Source organism: Macrobrachium nipponense, chromosome 15, assembly GCF_015104395.2.
Source record: "Macrobrachium nipponense isolate FS-2020 chromosome 15, ASM1510439v2, whole genome shotgun sequence".
Classification (NCBI taxonomy): Eukaryota; Metazoa; Arthropoda; class Malacostraca; order Decapoda; family Palaemonidae; genus Macrobrachium; species Macrobrachium nipponense.
In genome coordinates, this window is record NC_087208.1 from 56,509,038 (window position 1) to 56,532,935 (window position 23,898).

The 23,898-nt window shown below is 37.6% G+C and overlaps 2 protein-coding genes across 4 annotated transcripts in view; one reads left to right on the top strand and one right to left on the bottom strand.

Moving 5' to 3' along the window:
• Window positions 1–368: 368 nt before the first annotated feature.
• Window positions 369–10,847, top strand: LOC135194965 (protein BANP-like). Of its 3 annotated transcripts, XM_064221205.1 has the most exons (10): window positions 677–772; window positions 2,644–2,681; window positions 2,850–2,979; window positions 4,113–4,255; window positions 5,305–5,478; window positions 6,970–7,082; window positions 7,223–7,404; window positions 8,053–8,169; window positions 9,800–9,922; window positions 10,500–10,847. In XM_064221205.1, the coding sequence occupies exons 2-10, from the start codon at window positions 2,656–2,658 to the stop codon at window positions 10,746–10,748; spliced, it is 1,257 nt and encodes a 418-aa protein (XP_064077275.1). In that variant the 5' UTR covers window positions 677–772; window positions 2,644–2,655; the 3' UTR covers window positions 10,749–10,847. The 3 variants fall into 3 exon arrangements, with proteins under 3 accessions (XP_064077274.1, XP_064077273.1, XP_064077275.1); XM_064221204.1 differs by lacking the exon at window positions 2,644–2,681 and having other exon boundaries at window positions 369–772; window positions 10,446–10,584; XM_064221203.1 differs by lacking the exon at window positions 2,644–2,681 and having other exon boundaries at window positions 384–772.
• LOC135194966 (ubiquitin-like protein 4A) overlaps window positions 10,021–23,898 on the bottom strand; it is a 39,754-nt gene continuing 25,876 nt past the window's right edge. The window contains exons 3-4 of the mRNA XM_064221206.1: window positions 15,197–15,411; window positions 10,021–14,960 (exon numbers count right to left, since the gene is read on the bottom strand). Coding sequence (XP_064077276.1) covers window positions 14,883–14,960; window positions 15,197–15,411 — 293 coding nt within the window. The 3' untranslated portion in view covers window positions 10,021–14,882. The remainder of the gene's footprint in view (window positions 14,961–15,196; window positions 15,412–23,898) is intronic.

Consider the following 23,898-nt stretch of genomic DNA (forward strand, 5'->3'; position numbering starts at 1 on the left):
TATGAAAGGCTTTCCATTTTATAAGTTAATGCTAGTCTGACGAACAATTGTTTTTAAGACAGCTAATCTGCTGCAAAGATGGAGATGGGATTGTGAGATTAGAAATGGCAAGTCTCGGTACTTTACACATCAATAATATAGAAGGGGTTGTTGTTTTCATGCCAAATAAAATAAATACAGGAACAGTTGGACAGTTGCAGGAGTGGAGTACGTCAAATGACCAACTACAAACTCGTCGCTGTAGTAAGGCAGTCGCTAATTATATTTTACAATTCACAATGAATCACAAAGCGGAATTTTGAAAACGAATTTGGTTGGTTCATTGAACACTGAAATTTACGACACGCCAATGGTTGTAATATTTCATGTCGGTTTATTAAAGGTGCAATTGACGATGTAATGTGTTAACTTGCGCGGAAAACGAGCTCGGTTAGCAGCTGCTGTCACCGTAATACGAATTTAAAGTTATGGCCGGCCGAAGGCCAAAGCTCTTAAAATTCTTTCGGATACGAATACCGAGTCCTCCCTTTCGTATTTTCTCTGGCTCGTCGTCTCCACAGTACCAAGGTTTCTCCTCAAAGTACTCCCCTAAGGACGAACACTCACGTCACAGTGATTCAACGTCATTTTGCGGGACGCTGACGGAGAAAATCGAAAGAGCAAACGCCTATCTGGAGCATTTCATAAAACGCCCACAGCTGGAGCACACACTTCGTCCGCCATATTGCAGCAACCCTCCCTCGCTCTTCACGGGATTTTGCGAGATTTTGAGGTACACCGACGCTATTTTCGTTCAATGGCGCATGTGTTCAATAGGCTTTATATTTCACAGAACTTTATACATTTTAGGATGGGGTTTTACGGGCCAGAATGGTTATCTAGGGAAAAGTTGACGTCTCGTGGGGACGGGAAAGACGGTTGTGGGACTTAAAGAAATACGAGAGGGGTATTTGGCATGTGTGATTTACTCCTGGGAACCTTGATTAGTCCCTCTAAATCCTTTGCTACTTTATAGTATAGAAGCTACGCTTTATAAGTTTTACTTGACAGCTCGAATACTTGGAAAAATGTCATCCAAAGGAAGTTTTGTGACCCCTTAGAGTGGTTCCGAGTTTAGGACGAAGAGGAATCCCTAGCCTACGCTTGTACCCTATAGCCCATGTACCGTATTGTCCATGACGGCTACGTCTTATGATACATTTACTTTAAAGTTACTGTAGATTAGCATATGAAGGGTTTATTGCATCTGGGTTTGCCGTTGATTAGTATTTAAACTGTTAATTTAATATGCCTACTACCTAGGTATACCTTAGGCTGCTATGTCAGGTTACTGTCATTTTGGGTAGATTTCACCCACCTCCCGTTGTGTTCGCACGTAGGTAGAACTTAAAATGTAGCAATACAGCTTACATGATCCACATCTCTGACTAGTATTGCCCATGCCAACATTTTTGAAGGGTGAAAAGCCCCCCTCCACCCTTAAAGGTGTAGCCTGACAGTCCTTACTTGATATTTAGCCTATCACCCATATGAATGACAGTATGAGGTTAGTGGTGTCTAGTATATAGCCTGCACTGTTGGAATAGCTGGGATTATATTTAGTGTATAGTAGTCAAAATAAAATTAGATTATTTGTTCAGATAATAAACCATTTGGTCGTACATCCTATAGGGTAAAAAACCGCATGGTACAGGGGTGGACCATGTACGATCAGCGTGGACAACCCCCAAAAAAGTACATTATAACGCGTCCTGACATCGGAGATGGGCATCAGTCGCGACTTCTTGTTGGTGAGAAACGGAGCTAAAGACCTCTACTCCGGTGTCAGGACGCGTTATAATGTACTTTTCTTGGGGTTGTACACATTGATCGTACATGGTCCACCCCTGTACCATGCGGTTTTTTACCCTACTAATGCTGAAAACATTGCATCCTAAATGAATGGCAGAAAAAAGGCAGTTGGAACCAGAATTAAAGCAATACATAGTAATACACTAAACATAATTTTAAAATTATCCCAGTCGAATAAGGATATAATAGGTAAAAACTTCTTAGACTGACAACATTAATGATACAAAATGAATAGTATAGGTAATATGGTAAAAAGTAAGTTGGGGTAGTTTGCAGAACGACAGAAGCGGCTTTAAAATTACCTATGAGCAGAAGCTTAATCCATGTTTCTGATTATCAATGTTACTTTCCCCCCTCCCTAGGCCAGGTTAGGGCAGGGTTCCCAAAGTCAGGAAGGTAAGGTTTGGTTAGGTCAAGACTGGGCATTGTAGGAAAGGTTAGGTTTGTTTTTGTTGCAGAACCAGTGTCAGTTGTTTTATAGATACTCTTGGAGTTTATGCTAGTTGGGAATGAGACAGAAACTATGTAACAGACAGAATTCCCAAGTATACATTTAATGTCTTAGCAAGTTTTCTTACATATAAAGATATTTAAATTATATCTGTTCCATAGTATAACAAAACCAAAAATTTTTCTGTTCCAATCTCATCTCAACTAGTAGTCCCAGTATCAAGACAAAATTAGGTTTTAATGAAATATGTAATAGAAACTTTTTTGTCATATGGTTCTAAAGCATCACCTTTGCATTACTTGGGATTTATATAGCTTTATTTTTATATTTACTTTTTCCAGGTGAATTAGGAAATGAGACCGCTCAATCTTTTAAGAAGGTATTCATTTTACATTTGTGTATGTTTTGATTAATAATTTCTTTGTTAATCCTTTGATACACTAAGTAGTATGTCATTTTGTTTTGTTTCCAAAGTTATTTTATGTCATTTGTGATGCACCCATTATAGATGCCCCATTCAGTAGTTATAGGAATTTGTCTCTGCCAGGCTGGATAATAGACGTGTGGACACCATGGGTGAGGAGAGTGAAGACGACTATGGTGAGTCGGCAGCTCTTCCTCCTGTGAAACGGATTCGTGTTACTCAGATGGACCTTCTGAATCACTTGTTAACGGAGGTAAATGATCAGTATAACTTGTTTGTCTGATTATCACAATGTGTTTAGGTGAATTATTAACTAGCTAAGATGGCATGAGGGCCTAGCAGATTTAACCTAGGTTTATGTTTAATAAAATGAAGGCTCAGGAGAGGGTACAGATTTATCATAGATCACTCAGTTTCTGGATGGAGAAAGTAATAAGATACATTTACTTGTGTTATATGATGGCTTCTCCAACATTATGGGCAAGATCTAAACATCTTTCCTTTCGATCAAATATCTTGGACTAATGCACTGGGCTGATTCAGTGTCACCTAAGAGTTGGCTGAGTTGCTTGTTAATATATATCATATATAGTTATTTACCTCCCCAACCTCAAATGACCCTGTTCCTCATCTTGTTACTTTGTAACTGATGGATGTGGTTGTTTTGTGACAACTGTTGTGAATATAAAAAATAAGGAGAGAAGATGGCTTTGTGACATAGATTTAAAAATGCAATGAAAATACAAGAGGCAGTAGCTTTGTGACAATGCAAAGTAATAGATCTAAGACTAAAAAAAAATTTTAAATGCAAACAAGCAAGAAAAGCTGTGTAACAAAAGAAAAATAATTCAGAGACAGGATGAGTAAAAAGAGAAGCTTTGTAATAAAAGATGTTGATTGCAAAGGTAGAGCAGAAACTGGATTTACTCTAGTTGAGAAGGGACCGAGAGGAAGAAATACCACAGGGCAAGAATAAAAGAAGTCTTGTTTTCTAAACAATATGAAACTTGATTAACTGAGATAAATTAAATTAGACCACTCAAGTGTAATTTCTAGGTTTCTTAGAGATACTTTATTGTATACTGTATTTATTAATTTTAGATATAATTTTTAAGTAATGATGATAGTATGCATTTCATGTTTTATTTATTAAACACATCTGAATGTTACCTATTAGAATTTGAATTTAAATTTTTTGCTTAGGTTTCTTGAAAGAAAGGTTGTAAGTGGGGATAGATAGAAGTCAAGTATTTATTTAGTCAAGGATGGTCGTGATAAGATTTGTTTGTAAGTGCATATACCATGAGAGTTTATTTTTACAGGCCAAAGTGCTAATCATTCAGTTGATTGGCAATTATTAAACAGAGCTGGGATGACTTCTTTCAGATAATGGAGATCCGAACCTGTATGAACACACGGTTGACGTCCTTGGAGACAAAGGTGTCTGTATTAGTTCAGACATGCAACAGAATATCAAGCAAACTGGATACTGTGGAGCGTATTGTTAATAAGCAGTCAGAGCAAAGCATGTAAGTTAATATTTATGAGGTTTATTTTATTATTTGATACGTACCTACTATTTGTATATGCTCCTGATTTATGAGAAGAATCTTTCCCAATAGTAATTTAACTTTGGACAGTCACTTTTATATATACAAATCTCTAAAGTTTGTTATAGTAATTGAATTAGTTCAAGCAAGCATTACTGCTCTTGGTATACATATTCTCAAGTCATGTCGTTTAACATTTCTCTCCTCCTTGTACTTTCTTCAGTGATACCCCAGGTGTCTCTGGTCCGCTATATCCAGAGACTTTGTTCATGGGCACTTTCTTCCTAATCATTCACTTTACATTGATATAAAGTAGATGAGACATTGCTGAGTTACATTAGTACTAAGGTCTTCCAGCATTTATTTTCCCCTCTTTGTATCTCGCCATACAGTACTACGTATATGATATTTTCTTTGGAATTTTACTTGTCTCCATTGTTTTCTTTACATATATATTATAAGTAAGTCAGGATTTCCCTTATTCAGGATCTTACATTACTTTGACAATATGCATCACAAGGAACTTGCTCAAGCAACAGCATGGAAGGCTATTAGGATTTCCGAGATGGTGTGCATAGGTGGACGATCCATTAACATCATAAACCAAGCATGATGACACTGAAGTGGAATTAATATTGACTTTTATGAATATTTTGTTGAACCAAACTGACTCTTTGTGTAGACTTGACTGTCAAGCAGCTATTCCTAGAGTCAATTGCAGATTTATCATTGAATTACAGTTCTCTAAGAAATGTGCTCTTTGCTAACTGGGATTGTTAATAAGATGTTTGTTAAACTGATTAGTTACTGTGAAATGGCTTAAAAAAATTCATGGCTTATATAAAGTGAATTAATGTGCAATATATTCAGGTTAGTTTAGAATCAAAATACCTCAACTACAGTTGTGATGTCAATGTTCATTAGTTATTATTGTAAAGATATTTTTTTTAGAGTGTATCCATCTGTAAATATTGCAGCATACCTTACTATATAATAATCCTCTCAATCATTTTCCATGTATTTTACAGACCTGTAGAGATGACATCGGATATATCCAATGGACCTCTCCTTGTTCAGGATAATGATCCTAATAGCCATATGTCAGTTATATCACTGAATACAGAAGCTGACTTTCCTCACGGCTCATGGCTAGGAGATCCATCTCATCCGACACTTCGCGTTAGATGCCCAATTACACCTCAGTAAGTATACTGACTAATTCTATTTTCCTTCTGTTTTGGGTCACAGAAATTTCAGATATTTTTTTTTATAGTTTATTCTTGTTTATATCATAACCTAGGAGACAAAAATTAAAAATTTGCCTGAAATCATGCTCACACCTCACATCATAAGATCCACACAAAAATTAATTGAGCACTAACATTATAGTTTTTTTTTTTTTTTTTTTATTAAAGTATGTCACCCTTTTTGTACTATTTTCTCACATTTTCTTTTGTTCTTTTTATCTATATTTTGGTAATTTTTGAAGTATTACTTATTATAGAATATTTGTTTTTAAATAATTTCTGTGGTACATTAAAGAACAGTATCAGTAGAGCATATTTTTAGATAGAAAAGTCAAGTATTAAAATCACAAATAGTGTTGTATATTTTATTCTTACTTTAATAGACAATGTACAGTATACTATTATTTCTTTGGCACCGTTAGAAACCTCCGTAAGTTTGAGTTGCCTGAAAGGGATAAACATTTTAGCATTGTGATACAAAAAATAACGGTTCTTGCTTAGTATATTTACCGTTTTTTTATGAAGCTTGATTTTTTTTTTTTTTTTACAAGAAACTGAAATTGAGATTAAAAAGTAATTCCTGTATTCTATGCCAATAAAAAAAAACTGGTACAGATGACACTTTAAGATTAGGCAAACCTTAGCTGTTTCTCACAACCTACAAGTTTACTTTGGCACAAAATAGTAATTTCAATAGGTACATTAACCCGTCTTGTTAGTACGTAGTTGGTTACCTTTCGGGGGGCTACTCAAGTTATGTGAATTGTATGGAATTTTGCGGCATAGAGGGAACTGTTTACAGATTACCTTGTACAGTACGTATATAGTATATGCTGTAGATGGTATTATAGTCACTGGGATGTAATTTTAGCCCCGAACTACATTGTTTTTTGCCATTTCACATTTGTCTCATAGCTTATCTGTCCAGCTTCTTTACTTGCTTCAACTTTCACCTCACTTAAGAACCAATCCTACAAGTCAGCCGTGTGATAGTCTAGAAATGTGATACTTAGAATAATACGTATTAACAATATGGGATTTAGCAGCGCTATTGGAATATGGTACATAATTAATACCTCCAGTTTTCTTCATAAATTAGATTTTAAGGACAGTAAATTAAATAAATCAGAGTAGTAAAAGTTTGAATTTATGCAGGTAAATTATGGTATACTGTATGTACTATAATACTTCATAGCCCCTAGACTTATCACGAAAAAATAATTTTGGTGTGCTAAATTTAGACAGTGTAATTTGGGTGTTAAGACATTGTGTTGAATTTCTGTATTACTTATTTTCCTGCATTGATAAGTAAATATTGCATGTGACCTTACCATTTAAGGATAAAAGTACGTTGGAAGCAAGTCCAGTAAGCATTGAAGAGTAGTTGAATAGCATGTCAGAGTATTTGTTTTCTTCTGTGTTACAACTTCTATGTCTTCTATATAGGAACCTTCTGCATATCAATTCAACTTGCATCACAGCAGAGAAGATGGCTCTTACACTCTTGGATTACCTATTCACTAAAGAGGAACTGGCAACTTCGAATCTGTCTGGTCGTAGTAAGTGAATAAATGTTCTGCTAAGAGTAGGCTCTGGACTTTTCAAATAGCATTGCACAAATTTTTAGTGTGAGATTGATATTCATGGATGTTGTAAAGTTACTAGTATAAAAGCTTGAAAATCCTTCTTCAACATATAGGTAGATGGAATAAACGACAGCTAGATCCTTTGATGATATTTGGTATTAGATGTCACTTGCAATACAAGTTTTCCATCACATCTAAGCTGTGGCACAAGATCTGTCAAAATATGGACTCAAAATGTCGCTCAGCTTGGAAACGGCGCTTCCGGGGTATGGTTGCGCAACCACGCAGTAGTAGGGTAAGATTGTTTTTCTTAAATATGATACAAAGGCTCTTGGATGCTTTCACTTATTTATATGGTCTTAAAAATCTTTAATCTTTTTCATATATGGGATGCTATACGTACAGTATTTAGTGTTTGTTGTATGATTATAAGGAAGTAGTAGACCCAGTATTTCCATGTAATCTCATGTATATTATTGCCTCTGAACTGCTATCTTGTTGCTTAGCTTACTTTAATTTATAGAAGGCAGAATTTCTAAGCTTAACTTTAATTTATAGAAGGCCGACATTTCTAACTTGTATTTATTTTTTTGTTAGATGGCTGTTGATGTACAGCTCTTCATTGTTTTGGTGTGTTCCAACTTGAGAAGTAACTAGAATAGGTAGCAAATAATGTAAGGTCCAGTCCACATGAGTGAGCTTTGCCTGATGTGATGTCAGAAGTGCAGTTACAGCAGGGAAAAATTATGACTTTCCCTGCTTCTGACGTCACTTCGAACACAGTTCGTCAAGCTTTCGTGTGGACGGGACTTATAATTTTTCAGATTTATAAGTAAAGAGTTATCCACTTTTTTTTTACTGTTCTATATCCTAATTTCAAAGCCATCTATGTTATTTGTTGTATTTTTTTCCACAAATTATATAATCTTTGGTTTCTTGGCAGCAAGCACCTCAGATAGGGCACACATCTTCTGTGAGGAAGGATCCTGCAGTCACGGAAGATATTTCATTTGACTTTGATTCACTGCAGAACTCGAATCTTGACTTGAGTGATGTTAAGGTATGTGCAGAAGTGTGTTTCATTTCTGTAGCAAAGCTGATTAAGCAAATACCGTATATTTCGGCGTATAAGTCGACCCTTTAACCCCAAAAAAGCATTCCAAAATTAGGGGGTCGACTTATCTAACGGTAACAAAAAGTGAATCTTTATTATTTTGTCATATCGGTACAGGAATCCAGGCTTTACAGTTGGCTAATAACAATGACAGCCTTGTTGAGGTAACTATGTATGTAAATACCAGTATTAAAAACATTCCACACTGTAATACGACAATAATAATACATTAGAACATCCATTACCTTAAATAAAATGAAACAAATCAAAGTAACTTGAAGAAACCCCAATCGCACAGCATGTGTAAACATTGCGTAGCTATTTGTAGTATAATAATTGAGAAGGATGCGTTCACTCTGACAGTTTTGTATTTACCGGGGTATTGTTCAAAAACATTTATGGTATGAAATCTTTATTTGTCACTTTAAATAAAATTAAAAAAAATTGTATTTAATAGTAAATATGTATTTAAAATCCTTCAAAATTACTTTAGTCATCGTCACTTGAATTAAACAATTCATCAGACAAATTATCATTCACGGTTTCATCATAAGGATCCCAGTTTGAATCTGGTGAATCAACTGCAGGTTCGTTTTCCCTCAAATGAGCCTGTTTATGCCGTAGAAGAACCAATGGTCAAGGAATATTCCAACATAATAATAAAATACCGGCACGTCGTTTTAACAACCCAATCAAAACATTGAGTGGCAGTTTGTACATATATATATACGTAGGCTGTTATGCAGCGTTAGTTAGCGCTTTGTTTGTTTACATTGCACTCAAGTAACGTATCTTTCGTTTCGTCATTTCTAATCATATTTGCCGGTACGTATTCATCTTTTATATATTACACAGATTTGTTAATATACCGAGTATATTACCTGTATTTCTTATGGTAAGTAGAGCAACATATGTACCGTTATAGCATTCAGGTTATTTTATATGATACGTTTTACACTGCTGCTTATTTTGAGCGTACGGTTGGCCTCGCATTTTATAAGTCTACTAATATACTCGATATTAGTTAAAATCATAAAAATTTACTCAGAATTGGGGGGTCGACTTATCTTCCGGTCGACTTATAGGCCGAAATATACGGTAATTTAAAATAGTTGCAGTAATGTGTTAGTCCTTCTTTACATGTATGGCAAATATCTGATATTTTAAATTTGTATTATTTTTCAGTTACAAACATTTGTATGATTATGGAAATAGCCTTTAACAAAAATGTTTTTTATTGATCAATGCAAAGTTAGATTTCTTACTTAATAGTACGAACTTATCATAATGTGTTCAAAAAAGAAAAAGAAAAATTAAAAACAAAACCACTTGAAGTTACAGTAAAAATATTTCTTGGTTTTGTTAAAAAATCATTCATGAAATGTGAAGTGGATATAGAAATTTAACGCTATGCCAAATTTTGACAATTGGTGTGTAGAGTAGTAATAGTTTTATGGTATTGTTAATTTCAGTCAATATAGCAACTAGTAATAGGTGAAGAAGATAAGCAGAAAAAGTACTTGTGGCAAATTGTAACTGGAAGATTGTAATGTAATTGTTCATTGTAATCTTGCAGGTCATTACTCAGTCACCTACTTGTGAGTTCAGAATATTGAGTGCCACTCCTGAACAAATAGCGCAACTTCAGGATACTCAGGAAATCATACTTTCTGAAGAGCAAACACTCACTCAGTCCTCGGTAAGTATGTGTGTGTTTCCTTTAAGATGAAAACTGTTCAGAGGTGAAAAAGATTGAATACTGCCCTTTTCCCAGTTCTCATCCTCAAAAGGTGTGGATATACAGATTGAATTGACATGTAAGTTACTTGTTCCTCTTGATACCATATTTCATCAGAATTGTAAGGTTTATACAAAACAATCACAATGTAGATGTGTATAATTTCCCAAACATCACATCAATATATGGTAATGACAGCAATAGGTATAGTACGTATAGTATTGTTGGAACCAAGCTACTTTGATAGGTAATTTGTTAATATTTTATGTTATTCTAGTGCATTTTTTTTTACTGTAAATTTCCGTAAGATAAATATATACCTAAAGATAATTATGAAGCTAAAGGTAAGCATTTGTCACTATAAAGACAAGTTTTAGGAAATATAGTGATCCCTTAATTATGTGAATTCCTGTGATATAAACTCTTATTTAACCATTAACCATACAGTCTCATGGGGAATTATTCCAACATTTTTTTGTTACAGGTAACTGCTTATTGCTTCTTGCCTTCATAATTCTCATGCTGCTACATTTTCCAGGCAGAGAAGAGTATTCTTATAAGCAACAACTCCTCCTCCGTCACCATGAATGCTGAGGTGATGACTGGGGAAGATCTTGGCGAAGACCTTGACATGAGCCATGATCCACCTCCCTCTCCACTTTCTGCCCAAGCATCCACTCTAGCTGCTATAGATGATCCCCATCACAGAATTACTCTTAAAACAGAGCCAGACTTGACTATTCTAGATCATGGAATTTTAACAAGAGACTCTGAAACAGATGACTGAGACTGGGAATTTACGAGTGACTGCAGTAGCAGGGAATTAGAAGTCACTCCATCACCTACCACACACTATACAGGCCTATGAAATTTATTCCAAACTGAATCTAAGGATCCTTTACTTACCAGGAATTAAGTTAGTTAATCATGTAGAAGGAGAATTGGAATTCTTTCAGAAGGGAGTTTGATAGAGAAATATCTCTCCTGCATCCTTCCAAAAGTAGCTCTGATGCTGAAGTGCTGTCACAGAAATAGTTAAGTAAATTTCTCAGCTGGCATTTTTGAGATTAATACCTACAAACCCCTTTAATTATGTACAGAAACATTTCCATTTTCTGTGTACTGTAGTTTATACTGATTTTGCCCTGTATCATTATCATCATTTATGGTATGAATTTGAATAGCTCATTTCATTTATTTTTAAAAAGTTTTGTTCTTCAACATTGCCAAGTACGTAGTATTATAGAAACAGAATGTGATTAAACCTGTGTGAACATTTTATTTGTTGAATATCACAAGTTCTCAAGCACTGTAGTCTACAATAGAAAATAATTGTAATTATTAGATGTTTGGTTGGTAAATGCTTTAGAGAATTCTCACATTGTTAATGAAGCCAGTTGTTGATTTTCATTGATTCTGTAAGAAGCAAAATTAAATTCTGTGAATTGTTTTGACAACTTGAGTTATCACTTTGATATTTGTCTTTATCAGAAGTTGATAATGAGGTTACTAAGACATGTTTCCACTTTTGTTATTGTTGTTTGTTACTTTTTTGTATATATTGAAAAGCATGAAGCCAGATCCAGTATCTGTTGAATTAATGTTGTTAATGCCTTGTTATGTATCGTTTAGAATGATGTTACAGCCATAGGTGACACTTGCATGTAACCTGAACACCATAAATAAGTAAATTATTTTGAATACAATACCCAGTAGTAATGAATTTCTGTTATACAGAACAAGTTCCTGTAGGAAAGTGCTGCTTTTCCAATAAGCTAACTGCAGTATCTTTCAATGCTACATAATCAAAATATACTGGTAGCAGTTTAGTCTCAATGCATTTTTTCATGTAAAAGTATTAGCTAGCTTAACAACTATAATTGTTCCAGCCATTACATGATGTATTTTGAACTGTAATGAAAAACAATTATCGGGTGTTTTTGAAGAAAAAAGTTATTGTTAAACTTTATACTTGCTTGCTTTAAATATAGGTCTGTTCCCAAAGCTGATCATCCTGAATGGGTATAGTGTACATCCAATTGAATAAAATAGTGTGAGGAATTGTCAGTAAATAACATACTTGACAACCTTACTTTATTCAGTGCAGTAAACCCATTCTACGTTTGTATCATGAACAAATAAAGTTCTGATATGTTTAGTTTCAGTAAACAAGCTTTTTTTCAATTCCTTGTAAATATAATTATTTTTTTTACAAAAATCTTAAGGATATTTCATCATCATCTGCTACAGGCAACATCTGGTTATGTCTAACCTACAGCACAGGGATTTTCCAGATAGCACAAGCACTAGTGTCCATTACTCTAGGGGATTATAGTGAATCTTTTAGAAGCAAGGTAGTAAATGACTTGCCAACTGGAAAAAAGTTAATGAGCTACAAGCTAGGCCAGGCAGACCCTAACAAGTACACTGAGGTAAGGTAGGGAGCACGTCACAAGTCAAAAACACAAGACCATACATCACTAAGGCTGCCTAAATGCTTCCTGCCCCTTGCTCACTGAAGCACAGCTCTCTGGTATATATAGGTAGTAGAACTAAATGCAAAAATCTGAACTCACAAAAATGCTTAAAATTAAGGAAATTACAAAGATACAGAAAATTGCAAGTTAATGGCTACCATGCCACAAAAAAATTTTAAAGAATAACCAAAATTAATAGCATAAGCACCATCCTCAAAGAACTCATAAGAGCTATGACGAAATTACTCGCAATAACAAAAAACTAATGGGCCTAGAGCACAGGATTACAATTAGCACAATGGAATAAATACAAAAATATGATAAAAGATGTTCCTAGGAAAAGCAACTATTTCCTTGTCCATGGAAATGAGGCAGCAGTGTGTATTATCGTCAATGGGACAGTGCTGAAAAATCCAATTTTCTAGGCTTACATTTATTTATCATTATTTAGTTTTTCTTTCTTGAACATATATTTTATGATGGTTTGGAATATAAAGGGGATGAGAGAAGACAGGAGACAAAAAATGCTAAAGCATTTAAAAGGCAGAAATGGAGAAACTGAAGCTGGAATGTAATAATAGTCACATGTTGAGAACCTACTCATGAGTTATAATGTTATTACGTACAAGTGAAAATGTGATACATTACAATATGAAAACACTATCCCTGAACCCTGAGCAGCTAAGATGTACTCAAATTTTGCAAAGATAAGGAGCAGAAAGGTGATAGAAATCAACTCTACATTTACATACTTCAGGGCTTGGTATCTCTACCTACATAGACAAGAAATCAGTTGTAGAGGTCTGTCTTTTGTGTAAACATTAACTAGTACAAAGTATTTCATAACTAAAATTAATGGATGCTAAAGTCCTGCATAAATGACATGAACCTTTCCCACATTTTGTACTAGTTTTACTCTTGAAGAATTAAAATTCACTCATTTGGATAAATACCCCAGACACATTTGCAAGAAATTTCATTCTGTTGGAAGAAAAGAGTAGGTTTCACACCAAAATCACGGCTAATGCTAATGGAAAGGAGTGATGGATCATCATTTGAAATACATGACACTTAAAACTATGTATACAAGCAAGGGGCAAGACAAAATTTATAAAAATTAGATTTTCATATTTTTTAATAAAAAATCAAACACATGACACAGAATTTACAATGATATACATTATCTTGGGTAAATAGCTGAAAATCTTGTCCTAAATTCCGATTACCCCAGGATAATGTAAGACTAAAATCTTGAGATTAAAAAAATGCATAACATTCATACCTATCAAGGAAGGCATATACAATACCCTAACTCAAAAAAATGAGCAGTTCACTAAAATGAGGTAAAACCTGTAAACGTGACTATCCAATGCTGCTATACAACTGTTATTAACGTCTTAACGATCTAGTAATTATGACCTTAAATAATGCAATATAAACAATAATCGCGCTGCACTACTATTAAAAAAGTAACAAATTTTATCGTTAACTCAAAACCCCATGAACCTATAAATAGATAAATAAGTCATTCAAACTGACATAGACAAACCCTTCTCTAATTCAAATGATAACACGATCTGAGAGGAATAACAAAATGAAATAAGAGTGCTAATGGAAATGTAATAGAAAAACTACATGCTACAAAGTATAGGTAGATTCTGATTCCACAAACTTGAAAGTCCTTATTTATCTATCTAGTAAATATTTATATGGCAACATAAGTCATTACTTTCACATAATGTATCTGTATATAGCATGATACTTCATAAACCTTAAACTGAAAGTTTGCTGCTTAAATTTTAGCAAAATTATTATACACACAATACAGTCTCAAACTTTCAACATAGAAAAATGTACTACCAACTAACTGAAGCACCAGGTACATACTGTAAAATACATCGTACAGTATAAAAATACAATATACCCCAATGCAACAACTGAAAATAGTACTTGGTGTACTGTATAGCCTGAAAATGGAATCACTTTTGAAAGAGGCATACTGTACTTTACAAACTCCTCTGTGCAAAACTTGCCACAGGTCTTTTTGTCATGTTTTCACTTTCAGTGTATTCCCCTTTCAACTGAATCATGACTGAACTTTTTGTTACTTAATACTTATAAAATCTCATATACAAATAATGGAATATACTAGAGGGAAACATTGTTCATAGCAATAGCCTTTAGTTATCAAGAACTCAGCCTGAGTATCCACTGAACTGAAATAATGGTTTAACAGCAGTATGCAAACAGCTTCCCTCTACATCTCTGGAGTTGCAAGATTCTGAGTGGTTAATTTCACTCAAAAAAAAAACCAAAAAAAATATTTAGTCTCACAAACAGTGGCCTCTTCACTCATTCTGACTGATGCCCGATTCCAAAGCAAACATGTGCATCATTGTCTTATAAAAATTTCATTACCCTTAAAATACTGTGTATAGAAAATCTTAAAATTCTGTAAAGTTACTTGCCGCGAATCTTTCAATGTCATCAAAGTTCATGCTATCTATCATTAACTGGCAGTTCTGAAAAGAGAAAGAGAGATACTTGTGACCCCAAGAAGTATAATGCAGACGCAAAATGAATTAAACTGAACTATTCAAGCAAATAAACTTGATTCATGAAAACTCAAATAAAGCTAAATGGATTTTTTCAAGAAAGATTTGTCAAACTAGGGAATATTTAACAATTCTATGCAATCTTCAACAAACTAACACAAAATCTTCAACAATCATCACTAATTTATCAAAAATTTTCTTACCTTTCTAAATTCACTAACAACCTTTGCAGTTTGCTCTTCTGTTAAATGTTTGCTAAGAAAGGAGGAAAGTTGTGCAAAGAAATCTATTGTTGGACCAGGCGAGATATTTTTAGAAGATCCAGCACCATTGGCAGGTGATGGACTCTCACTCTTTTTAACCATGAGATGTATTTTAGCTCCTTCTGTAATGCCGGCATCATCTACAGTCATCTCCTCTGTTGGTTCAAAAAGATTCTGAGACAATGATTTAGGAAAAAACAAAATAGTGTATATCTGCAATATATCCACATTGGTTAATACCTCAGTTTCATCACAAATTTAGGATATGTTTGTCACTACAAAGCCTTAAATCTAAAATGAAGATCTAATGACAAAATCCTTCTCTGTGGCCAAGTTTCTTAGTTTAACCACAATCCAACTTACATAAGGCTACTAAAATACTTTACAGTGGTACCTCGTGATACGAAATTAATCTGTTCCGAGGCTGCCTTCTTATCATGAGTTTTTCGTATCGTGGACCGCATTTTACATGTAAAATGGCTAATCCATTCCAAGCCCTCCAAAAACACCCCAGTAAATTTCATAATAAAGCTAAATTGACCTATAAAATGATATTGTTATGATACAATAAAGTTTTATACATACTTACCTGGCAGATATATACTTAGCTATTGACTCCGTCGCGCCGACAGAATTTCGAATTTTGCGCACACGCTACAGGTAGGTCAGGTGATCAACCGCGCTGCCGCTGGGTGGCAGGAATAGGAACCATTCCCGTTTTCCATCATATTTTTTCTAAACCATCTGTCTCCTGAGGGGAGGATGGGTGGGCAATTAATTGTATATATCTGCCAGGTAAGTATGTATAAAACTTTATTGTATCATAACAATATCATTTTCATACATTCAACTTACCTGTCAGATATATACTTAGCTGATTCACACCATTGGAGGAGGATAAAAGACAGCTAATAATTGATTTAAACAGAAATCACAACATTCGTTGTAGGTAATAATTAAATAAAACCTTGGTTCCTACCTGTTTAGACTGAAGACTTCATGATTAATAACCAGCAGTCTGCAAGAGTTCTTGTAGGTCTGCCAAAGGGGTCTTATCCACTTACTTGGCCGATCCTATTAAGGGCTATGTCAAAGGGTTTCGATCCACTTATATGACAAGTACCTTTTTTCTAAGGAACACAATACCGATCCCGATCACCTTAACCTAACACCATGTTATTTCTAAGATTGCAAGGAATCATCCCCTAACCCCTTGCAAACAACCAAAAAACTCAAACACAATTATCTCACACATCACTTAATTACGAACAATATAAATTCAAAATTTAAAATTTTTGTACAACCCCGCTTTTAAGACCCATTCAAGTCCTCCCACTGGCAGAAGCAACGGCCGCCTGTGCGACGTCAAGTGCTCATGCCAGCAGAAAAACCTTGATACTGTCTCAAAAGGGAGGTTCATGCACAGATTTTTAGACAAAGCCTTTAGTACAACTCCGCTTATAAGGCACATTCGCAGTTCCTTACTGACAAGGGTAACGGCCGCCTGTGCGACAACTAGTACCCTTATCAGTAGTAAACCAAAAACTTGCCTCAAGGAAAGGGAAGATTTACGTACGATCAAAGACACAGTCTCCTATAGTATAGCCCATCCTGTAAGATAAACTCACAGTTCCTTACTTAACCAAGGCAACGGCCGCCTGTGCGACACCCAGCCGTCATGTAAGAAGAAACTTAGAGCCTAACTCAAAGGTAGGGTTTTTCATAAACAAATTTTAATCTTTTCAGTTAAGGATCGGTATGCGTCCCTATTCCCAGCACTGTATCCGCAGACACGAAAGGACCCAGAGAGAAGCACTTTTCATAGGTAATCCTAACATCTTTAAGATAGTGAGATGAGAATACCGAATTGCATCTCCAATAGGTCGCATTAATAATATCCTTCATAGACATATTCTTCTGGAAAGATAATGACGTTGCCACAGCTCTTACCTCATGAGCTTTTACTCGCAGTGACTTATAGGAATCGTCTGCACATACACTGTGAGCTTCCGTAATCACACTTCTAACAAAATATGACAACGCATTTTTGGACATTGGCCTTTTTGTATCCCGCACTGCGCACCATAAACTTTGTTTACATGCCCGCAGCTCTTCTTTCTTTTTAAGATAGAACTTAAGAGCTCTAACTGGGCATAAAGTTCTTTCAATTTTGTCTCCCACCAAAGTTGAAAGACTTTTCACTTCAAAACTCCTTGGCCAGGGTTTCGAAGGGTTTTCATTTTTTGCTAAAAATAAAGTTTGGAAAGTACAGACAGCCGCGTCTCTTTTAAAACCCACTCGAGAATCTAGGGCATGGATTTCACTGATTCTCTTAGCGGTAGCTAAGGCTATGAGGAAAATACACTTTCTCGTCCAATCTCTGAACGAGGCACGGTCAGGAGGTTCAAACTTTTCTGACGAGAGGAACTTGAGTACTACATCCAGGTTCCAGCTTGGAGGAACTGAGGATATAGATTTAGAGGTTTCAAACGATCTTATTAAATCGTGTAAATCTTTATCTTCTGCCAAATTCAATCCTCTATTTCTAAAAACTGCCGAGAGCATGCTTCGGTATCCTCTTATGGTAGAAACTGAAAGATGAGCTTCCTCTCTCAGAAATAACAGAAAATCTGCTATATTGGTCACAGAGGTATCGGAGGAGGACAGTTTATTCTTCCTACACCATCTTCTGAACACATCCCACTTCGATTGGTATACCCGAATGGTTGACGATCTTCGGGCCCTAGCAATTGCTTTCGAAGCTTTGCTTGAAAAGCCTCTCGCTCTGACCAATCTTTCGATAGTCGAAAGGCAGTCAGAGCGAGAGCAGGGAGGTTTTGATGGTACCTCTCGAAGTGGGGTTGTTTGAGAAGATCTATCCTGTTTGGAAAAGATCTTGGGTAGTCTACTGTCCATTCCTGTACCTCTGTGAACCAATCTCGGGATGGCCAAAACGGGGCGATGAGTGTTAGTCTCGTCCCTGTTGATGCTACGAATTTTTTCATCACTACTCCTAGCAACTTGAATGGAGGGAAGGCGTAAGCGTCGAGTCCCGACCACTCCAGTAGCATGGCATCCACCGCTATCGCTCTCGGGTCTTCGACTGAGGAGCAGAAGTTGTCTATCCTTTTTGAAAGGAATGTCGCAAATAAATCTATTTGTGGTCTTCCCCACAGGTTCTACAGACTTTGACAAACTTGCTCGTGTAAAGTCCACTCCGTGGGGAGAACTTGGTTTGTTCTGCTGAGCCTGTCTGCTCTCACATTCTTTTCTCCTTTCACAAACCTGGTTAGGAGTGTGATGTTCCTCTCCTCTGTCCATGACAGCAGGTCCCTCGTTATCTCGTAAAGGGAGAACGAATGCGTCCCCCCTTGTTTTTTTATATAAGCCAACGCCGTGGTATTGTCTGCGTTGACTTGGATCACTTGATTCTTTACTTCTGATTCGAAGAATCTCAGAGCCAGGAACACTGCATATAGTTCTTTGGCATTTATATGCCAGTCCTTCTGTTCTCTCTCCCATCTGCCCGACACTTCTTTTGCCCCTAGAGTCGCTCCCCATCCCGTCTCTGAAGCGTCTGAGAACAAGGTTAGGTTTGGGCTCCGAACCTCTAGAGACACTCCCTCATTCTTTTTTAGCGGAAGCAGCCACCACTTCAGGTGTTTCTTCGCTTCTAATGTTACAGGAAAAGTGTCCGACAGACGTCCCTTCTTCCAAGTCCACGATTGTTTTAGGAAGAATTGTAGTGGTCGAAGATGAAGTCTTCCTAGGGACACAAATTATTCTAGGGAAGAAAGAGTACCTAGAAGGCTTAGCCACTCTCTGGCTGAACTCTTCTCTTTCTTTAGAAAAGACGTGACTTTCTGCATCCCTCTCAAAATCCTTTCTTGGGACGGAAAAGCCCGAAAATCCCTAGAATTCATCTGAATCCCCAAATAGACTAAGTCCTGACAGGGGATCATCTGCGATTTCTCGAGATTCACAAGTAGTCCTAATGAATTTGTCAACTCGAGTGTCTTCCGTAGATCCTCCAGACATTGTTTCTGGGATTTTGTTCTTATTAGCCAGTCGTCTAGATAAAGAGAGACGTTTATACCCTCCAGATGTAGCCACCTGGCCACGTTCCGCATCAGGTACGTGAATACCTGCGGAGCGGTGGAGAGGCCGAAGCACAAGGCCCTGAACTGAAAGACCTTTCCTTGTATCACGAACCTTAGATACTTCTTCGACGATGGGTGAATAGGAACGTGAAAATAGGCATCCTGCAGGTCTAGAGAGACCATCCAGTCTCCCTTTCGCAGGGCTGAAAGCACCGAGGCAGAAGTCTCCATCGAGAACTTTTTCTTTTCTACATAACGATTCAGGGAGCTCACATCCAAGACTGGTCTCCATCCCCCCGATGCTTTTGGTACTAAAAATAAGTGGTTGTAAAACCCCGGGGGAGGAAGGATCCTGAACCTCCTCTATTGCTTCCTTGTCTTTCATCGCTATCACCATCTGAAGAAGTGTCTCTCTCAGCACAGGGTCCTTGTACTTCGCCGACAGTTCCTTCGGAACTTTCGACAAAGGAGGTTTTTCCTGAAAAGGTATGATGTAACCCTTTTCCAAGACTGCTATCGTCCAAGGGTCGGCTTTCCTTATTGCCCAGGCTCCAACAAAGTTTAGAAGTCTGGCCCCTACAGAAGTTTGGAGGATTTTGCTGCTACTTTGTTTTCTTAAAAGCCCGAAAGGAAGACCTTCCTCGCTTCTCTGTCGTCTTCCTTTTTGTTGGGGGTCGAGAGGAGGAACCTCTCCGAAAGGGCACTACCGGAGTACGAGCAGTCTTCTTAGCCACTGAAACCGCTGGTCTCGTTTTCTTGGTAGATTGAACCAAGAGATCTTGGGTCGCTTTTTCAGCCAGCAACTTCGCAATATCCTTCACCAAGAGAGAAGGAAAAAGATACTCCGAAATAGGGGCATACAACAGGGCTGACCTCTGTGAAGGGGACACGGCTTTGGTCAGGAATGAACTAAACAACGATCTCTTCTTCACTACTCCCGCACCAAAAAGAGAGGTCAATTCTCCTGAACCGTCTTGAACCGCTTTATATAAACCATACAGGATAAAATACTATGTAGAACTTCGGGTTCCAAATCGTCAGGTTCTTTCGCCTTTTTGGCCAGCACTCCAAGGGACCAATCCAAGAAGTTAAAAACCTCTAAAACATGAAAAAGTCCCTTAAGGTGCTGATCCAATTCCGACATGCTCCAATAAGCCTTCGCTGAATTCAATGCCTGCCTTCTTGATGCTTCGACTAAGCTAGAAAAATCAGCTTCTGCTGAAGATGGTAGCATAAGACCCATCGCTTCTTCCGTCTTATACCAAATTCCTTTCCTCCCTCCGAGTTTACAAGGAGGAGAGCAGAAAACTGTTTTCTGAGCCTCCTTCTTCACATTCAACCAGTTGTTTAAAGATTGAAGAGCTTTCTTCACTGAAATAGCTGGTTTCATTTTCAAATACGAGGACGACTTAGGAGTTTTCGTACTCGAATACAAAGATCTCGGAGAGGGAGGAGCTGCTGGGCTTAGGGAATCTCCAAACTCTTGAAGAAGTAAAGACGCTAATACTTTGTAATTGGATACGCCCTCATTATTCGGGGTTTCTTCCTCGGACAAGTCTTCCAACTCCATCATGAAAGGAGAGTGAGTTCTTATATGGGAATCTTTTCCCTTAGGAGATATACTCCTAGAAGGAGAGAGGCTAACCGATCTAGAAGCTCTCTCCTTCCTATCCAATAATTTCTCTTCTTCGATATACAAGGTTCTTTTTGTGGAGTTCGATCCCCTTTATCCTGAATCGGGCTCTTATTTGCAGGAGAATCGCTATCCGAAGATATTGCATGCATCAATAAATATCTCCTCTTAGCAACTTCCAGCTCAACTTGCATTCCCTTATCAGCTGGCGCCTCGCGCCTGGTTGTCTCCTCGCGTGCGGCTGGCGCTTCGCACCTGGCTGGCGCCTCGCGTCTGGCTAGCGCCTCGCGCCTGGTTGGCGCCTCGCGCCTGGCTGGCGCATCGCTCCTGGTTGTCGCTTCACGCTCGGTAGTTACCTCTAATACACCTTTCCTACTCCCAAAAGGTAGTTCTTTATGCATAAATCCATCTTCTTGTCCTGATGTTGGTTTGCGCTTGACCAGATCCTCACGTCTGGCTGGCGCTTCTCTCCTAGCTGACGCTTCGCGCCTCGCGTCCGGCTGGCGCTTCGAGCCTGGCTGGCGCTTTTCGCCTGGTTGTCTCTCCACGAACTCGTAGCTTCGTGGGTCTGTGAAAGACCGACTCTTCATCCGACGAGGAAACTTCTTTCCTAGGAGGTTGATAGTAAGGTGTCCTCGATTTCTTCACCGGAAGATATTTATCCTTTCTTCTGGGCGGATCTCGGGAAAGAACCCCGACCAGGGAAGCAATGGCCTCCTGCATGTCTTTCAATATCTTAGTCGTTTCCTCCCTTTGATCTAAATGAGAGGATTCTTTCTCCATTCTCGACGACTTAGCGGGAGAAGGCAAAACTTTTGCTATCTTATCCTCTGTCGGGGAATCCTCCGAAAAACGTTCCGGACTCGAGTTAATCCCAGTCTCTTCCCAGATCCTCTTCAGGGGACGAGAATGATCCGCCGATCTCCATCCTCTTTTGGGTGACGAATTCTCGGAAGACAAAAAACATTCACGCAGAACGCTTTTTCTAATGCGTTCTTTGGCAGTCTGGGATGTCACAGAATCTGCCGAAGAGACGTCTGACTGGTGGGGATTCTCCATAACCTCCGTACGGCTTTTGACATTTCTTCTCCTCTGGGCTTGGGAGCTTGAAAGAGGTCTAGGCCTGGGAGCGTTGTGAAGCCAGTCAGACGCCTCCTACACTTCACTGGGGACATTCACATCACTTTCCACAGCACTCAAATTTTGCTTACCTTCTATTGCAGCCATTTTACGCTCCATTTTCATAAGCGCTGCTTTAAGGCTTGCGATTTCCGAAGCAGAATCAGTAGAAAATCCTGAAACATTAGAAGGAGCATTCATAATGTTAGAAGAGGGTACAAAATTACTCACCATTTCACTCGAAGAAAGAGAGCTAGGCTTGGTTTTGGAAGAGGACTTCCTTAACCGGTCTTTCTCTAACTTCTTCAAATATGAAGTTAAAGACTTCCACCCTTCAGCACTCAAACTCTCACATTCACGACAAGTGTTATCGATCGAGCATTCATACTTCCTACATATTCTACAGACAGTATGAGGATCAACCGAAGCTTTCGGCATCCTCACCTTGCACCCTGCATTCACACATTCTCACTACACTTCCAGAATCAGACAACATGATGAAAAATCCAAGACAAAATCCAATAACGGTCCACAATAGCGTATGCCAATACAACGATCCAAATACGTCACCAAAGGTCCAAAACGAAGATCAATTGCAATCCAAAAAACAAAATCCAGCCGGAGATACCAACAACGATGTTACCAGTATGGCCGACAGAAAAAATATGATGGAAAACGGGAATGGTTCCTATTCCTGCCACCCAGCAGCAGCGCGGTTGATCACCTGACCTACCTGTAGCGTGTGCGCGAAATTCGAAATTCTGTCGGCGCGACGGAGTCAATAGCTAAGTATATATCTGACAGGTAAGTTGAATGTATAAAACAATGAAATACTACAACAATTTGGACCATTCAATACCTAACTTAATACGTACTGCTAATATACCTGTAAATAAAGTGTATTAGTGTACATGAAATACAAGAAATACTGTACGTACAAACGTACGTATGTAGTAAAATGTGGAAGCTTACCTTTCGAGTGAGGCTATCTCTGAAAGTGGCGACAGAGGAGGAGGACAAACGGCAGATACGTACGTGCACTTAACATAAAAAATGTAAGGAAAACATAAACTAAACTTTACGAAACACATTAACAAAACTGTAACACTTAACTTTACAAAAAACTTAAAATTACATTTTTTTTTCCAATTTTTTATTTTTAATTATTTTATTACTTTTTTTATATATATATATATATACTATATATATATATACATTTTGTTACACAATTTCAACTTCTTCACCACTTTCAACATTCTGTTTTTTAGTATCACTTGGTTCTTCCTTTTTGCTTACTCCTGCTAATACTGAAGGCCTCTTTAAAAAATAACTATCCAAGGAAGAATGCTTCTGCCTACTTTTCACAATGTTCCTGAAACGACTCAGGCAAACGTCATCAAACTGTGCAAGCATACGACCTGTGTAAGCCTTTTTGGGGTGTCTCTTTTCTATGAATGATTGCACCTTATGAAAAGCAGCTAGAGCATCCTTAATTTCTGCCGTTGTCATAGAGTCCTCCTCCTCCTCGCCGCTGCTAGAAAACTCCTCTTGAACGACGTTATGTTGCATGGCCTCCAACTCCTTCAAGTCATCCGTCGTAAGCTCCTCTTGGTGCTCCTCGAGAAGGTCATTGCTGTCGTCCCTGTCAACAACCAGCCCCATGGACTTGCTGAGTGCAACGATCTCGTCAAGATCTGGTTGCGAAACAGTTTCAGAATCGTCAACCGTTCCTGAATCTGCATCACCAGCTTCGCCCACGTCGAATCACTCAAAGCCTCAGGCGGATACAG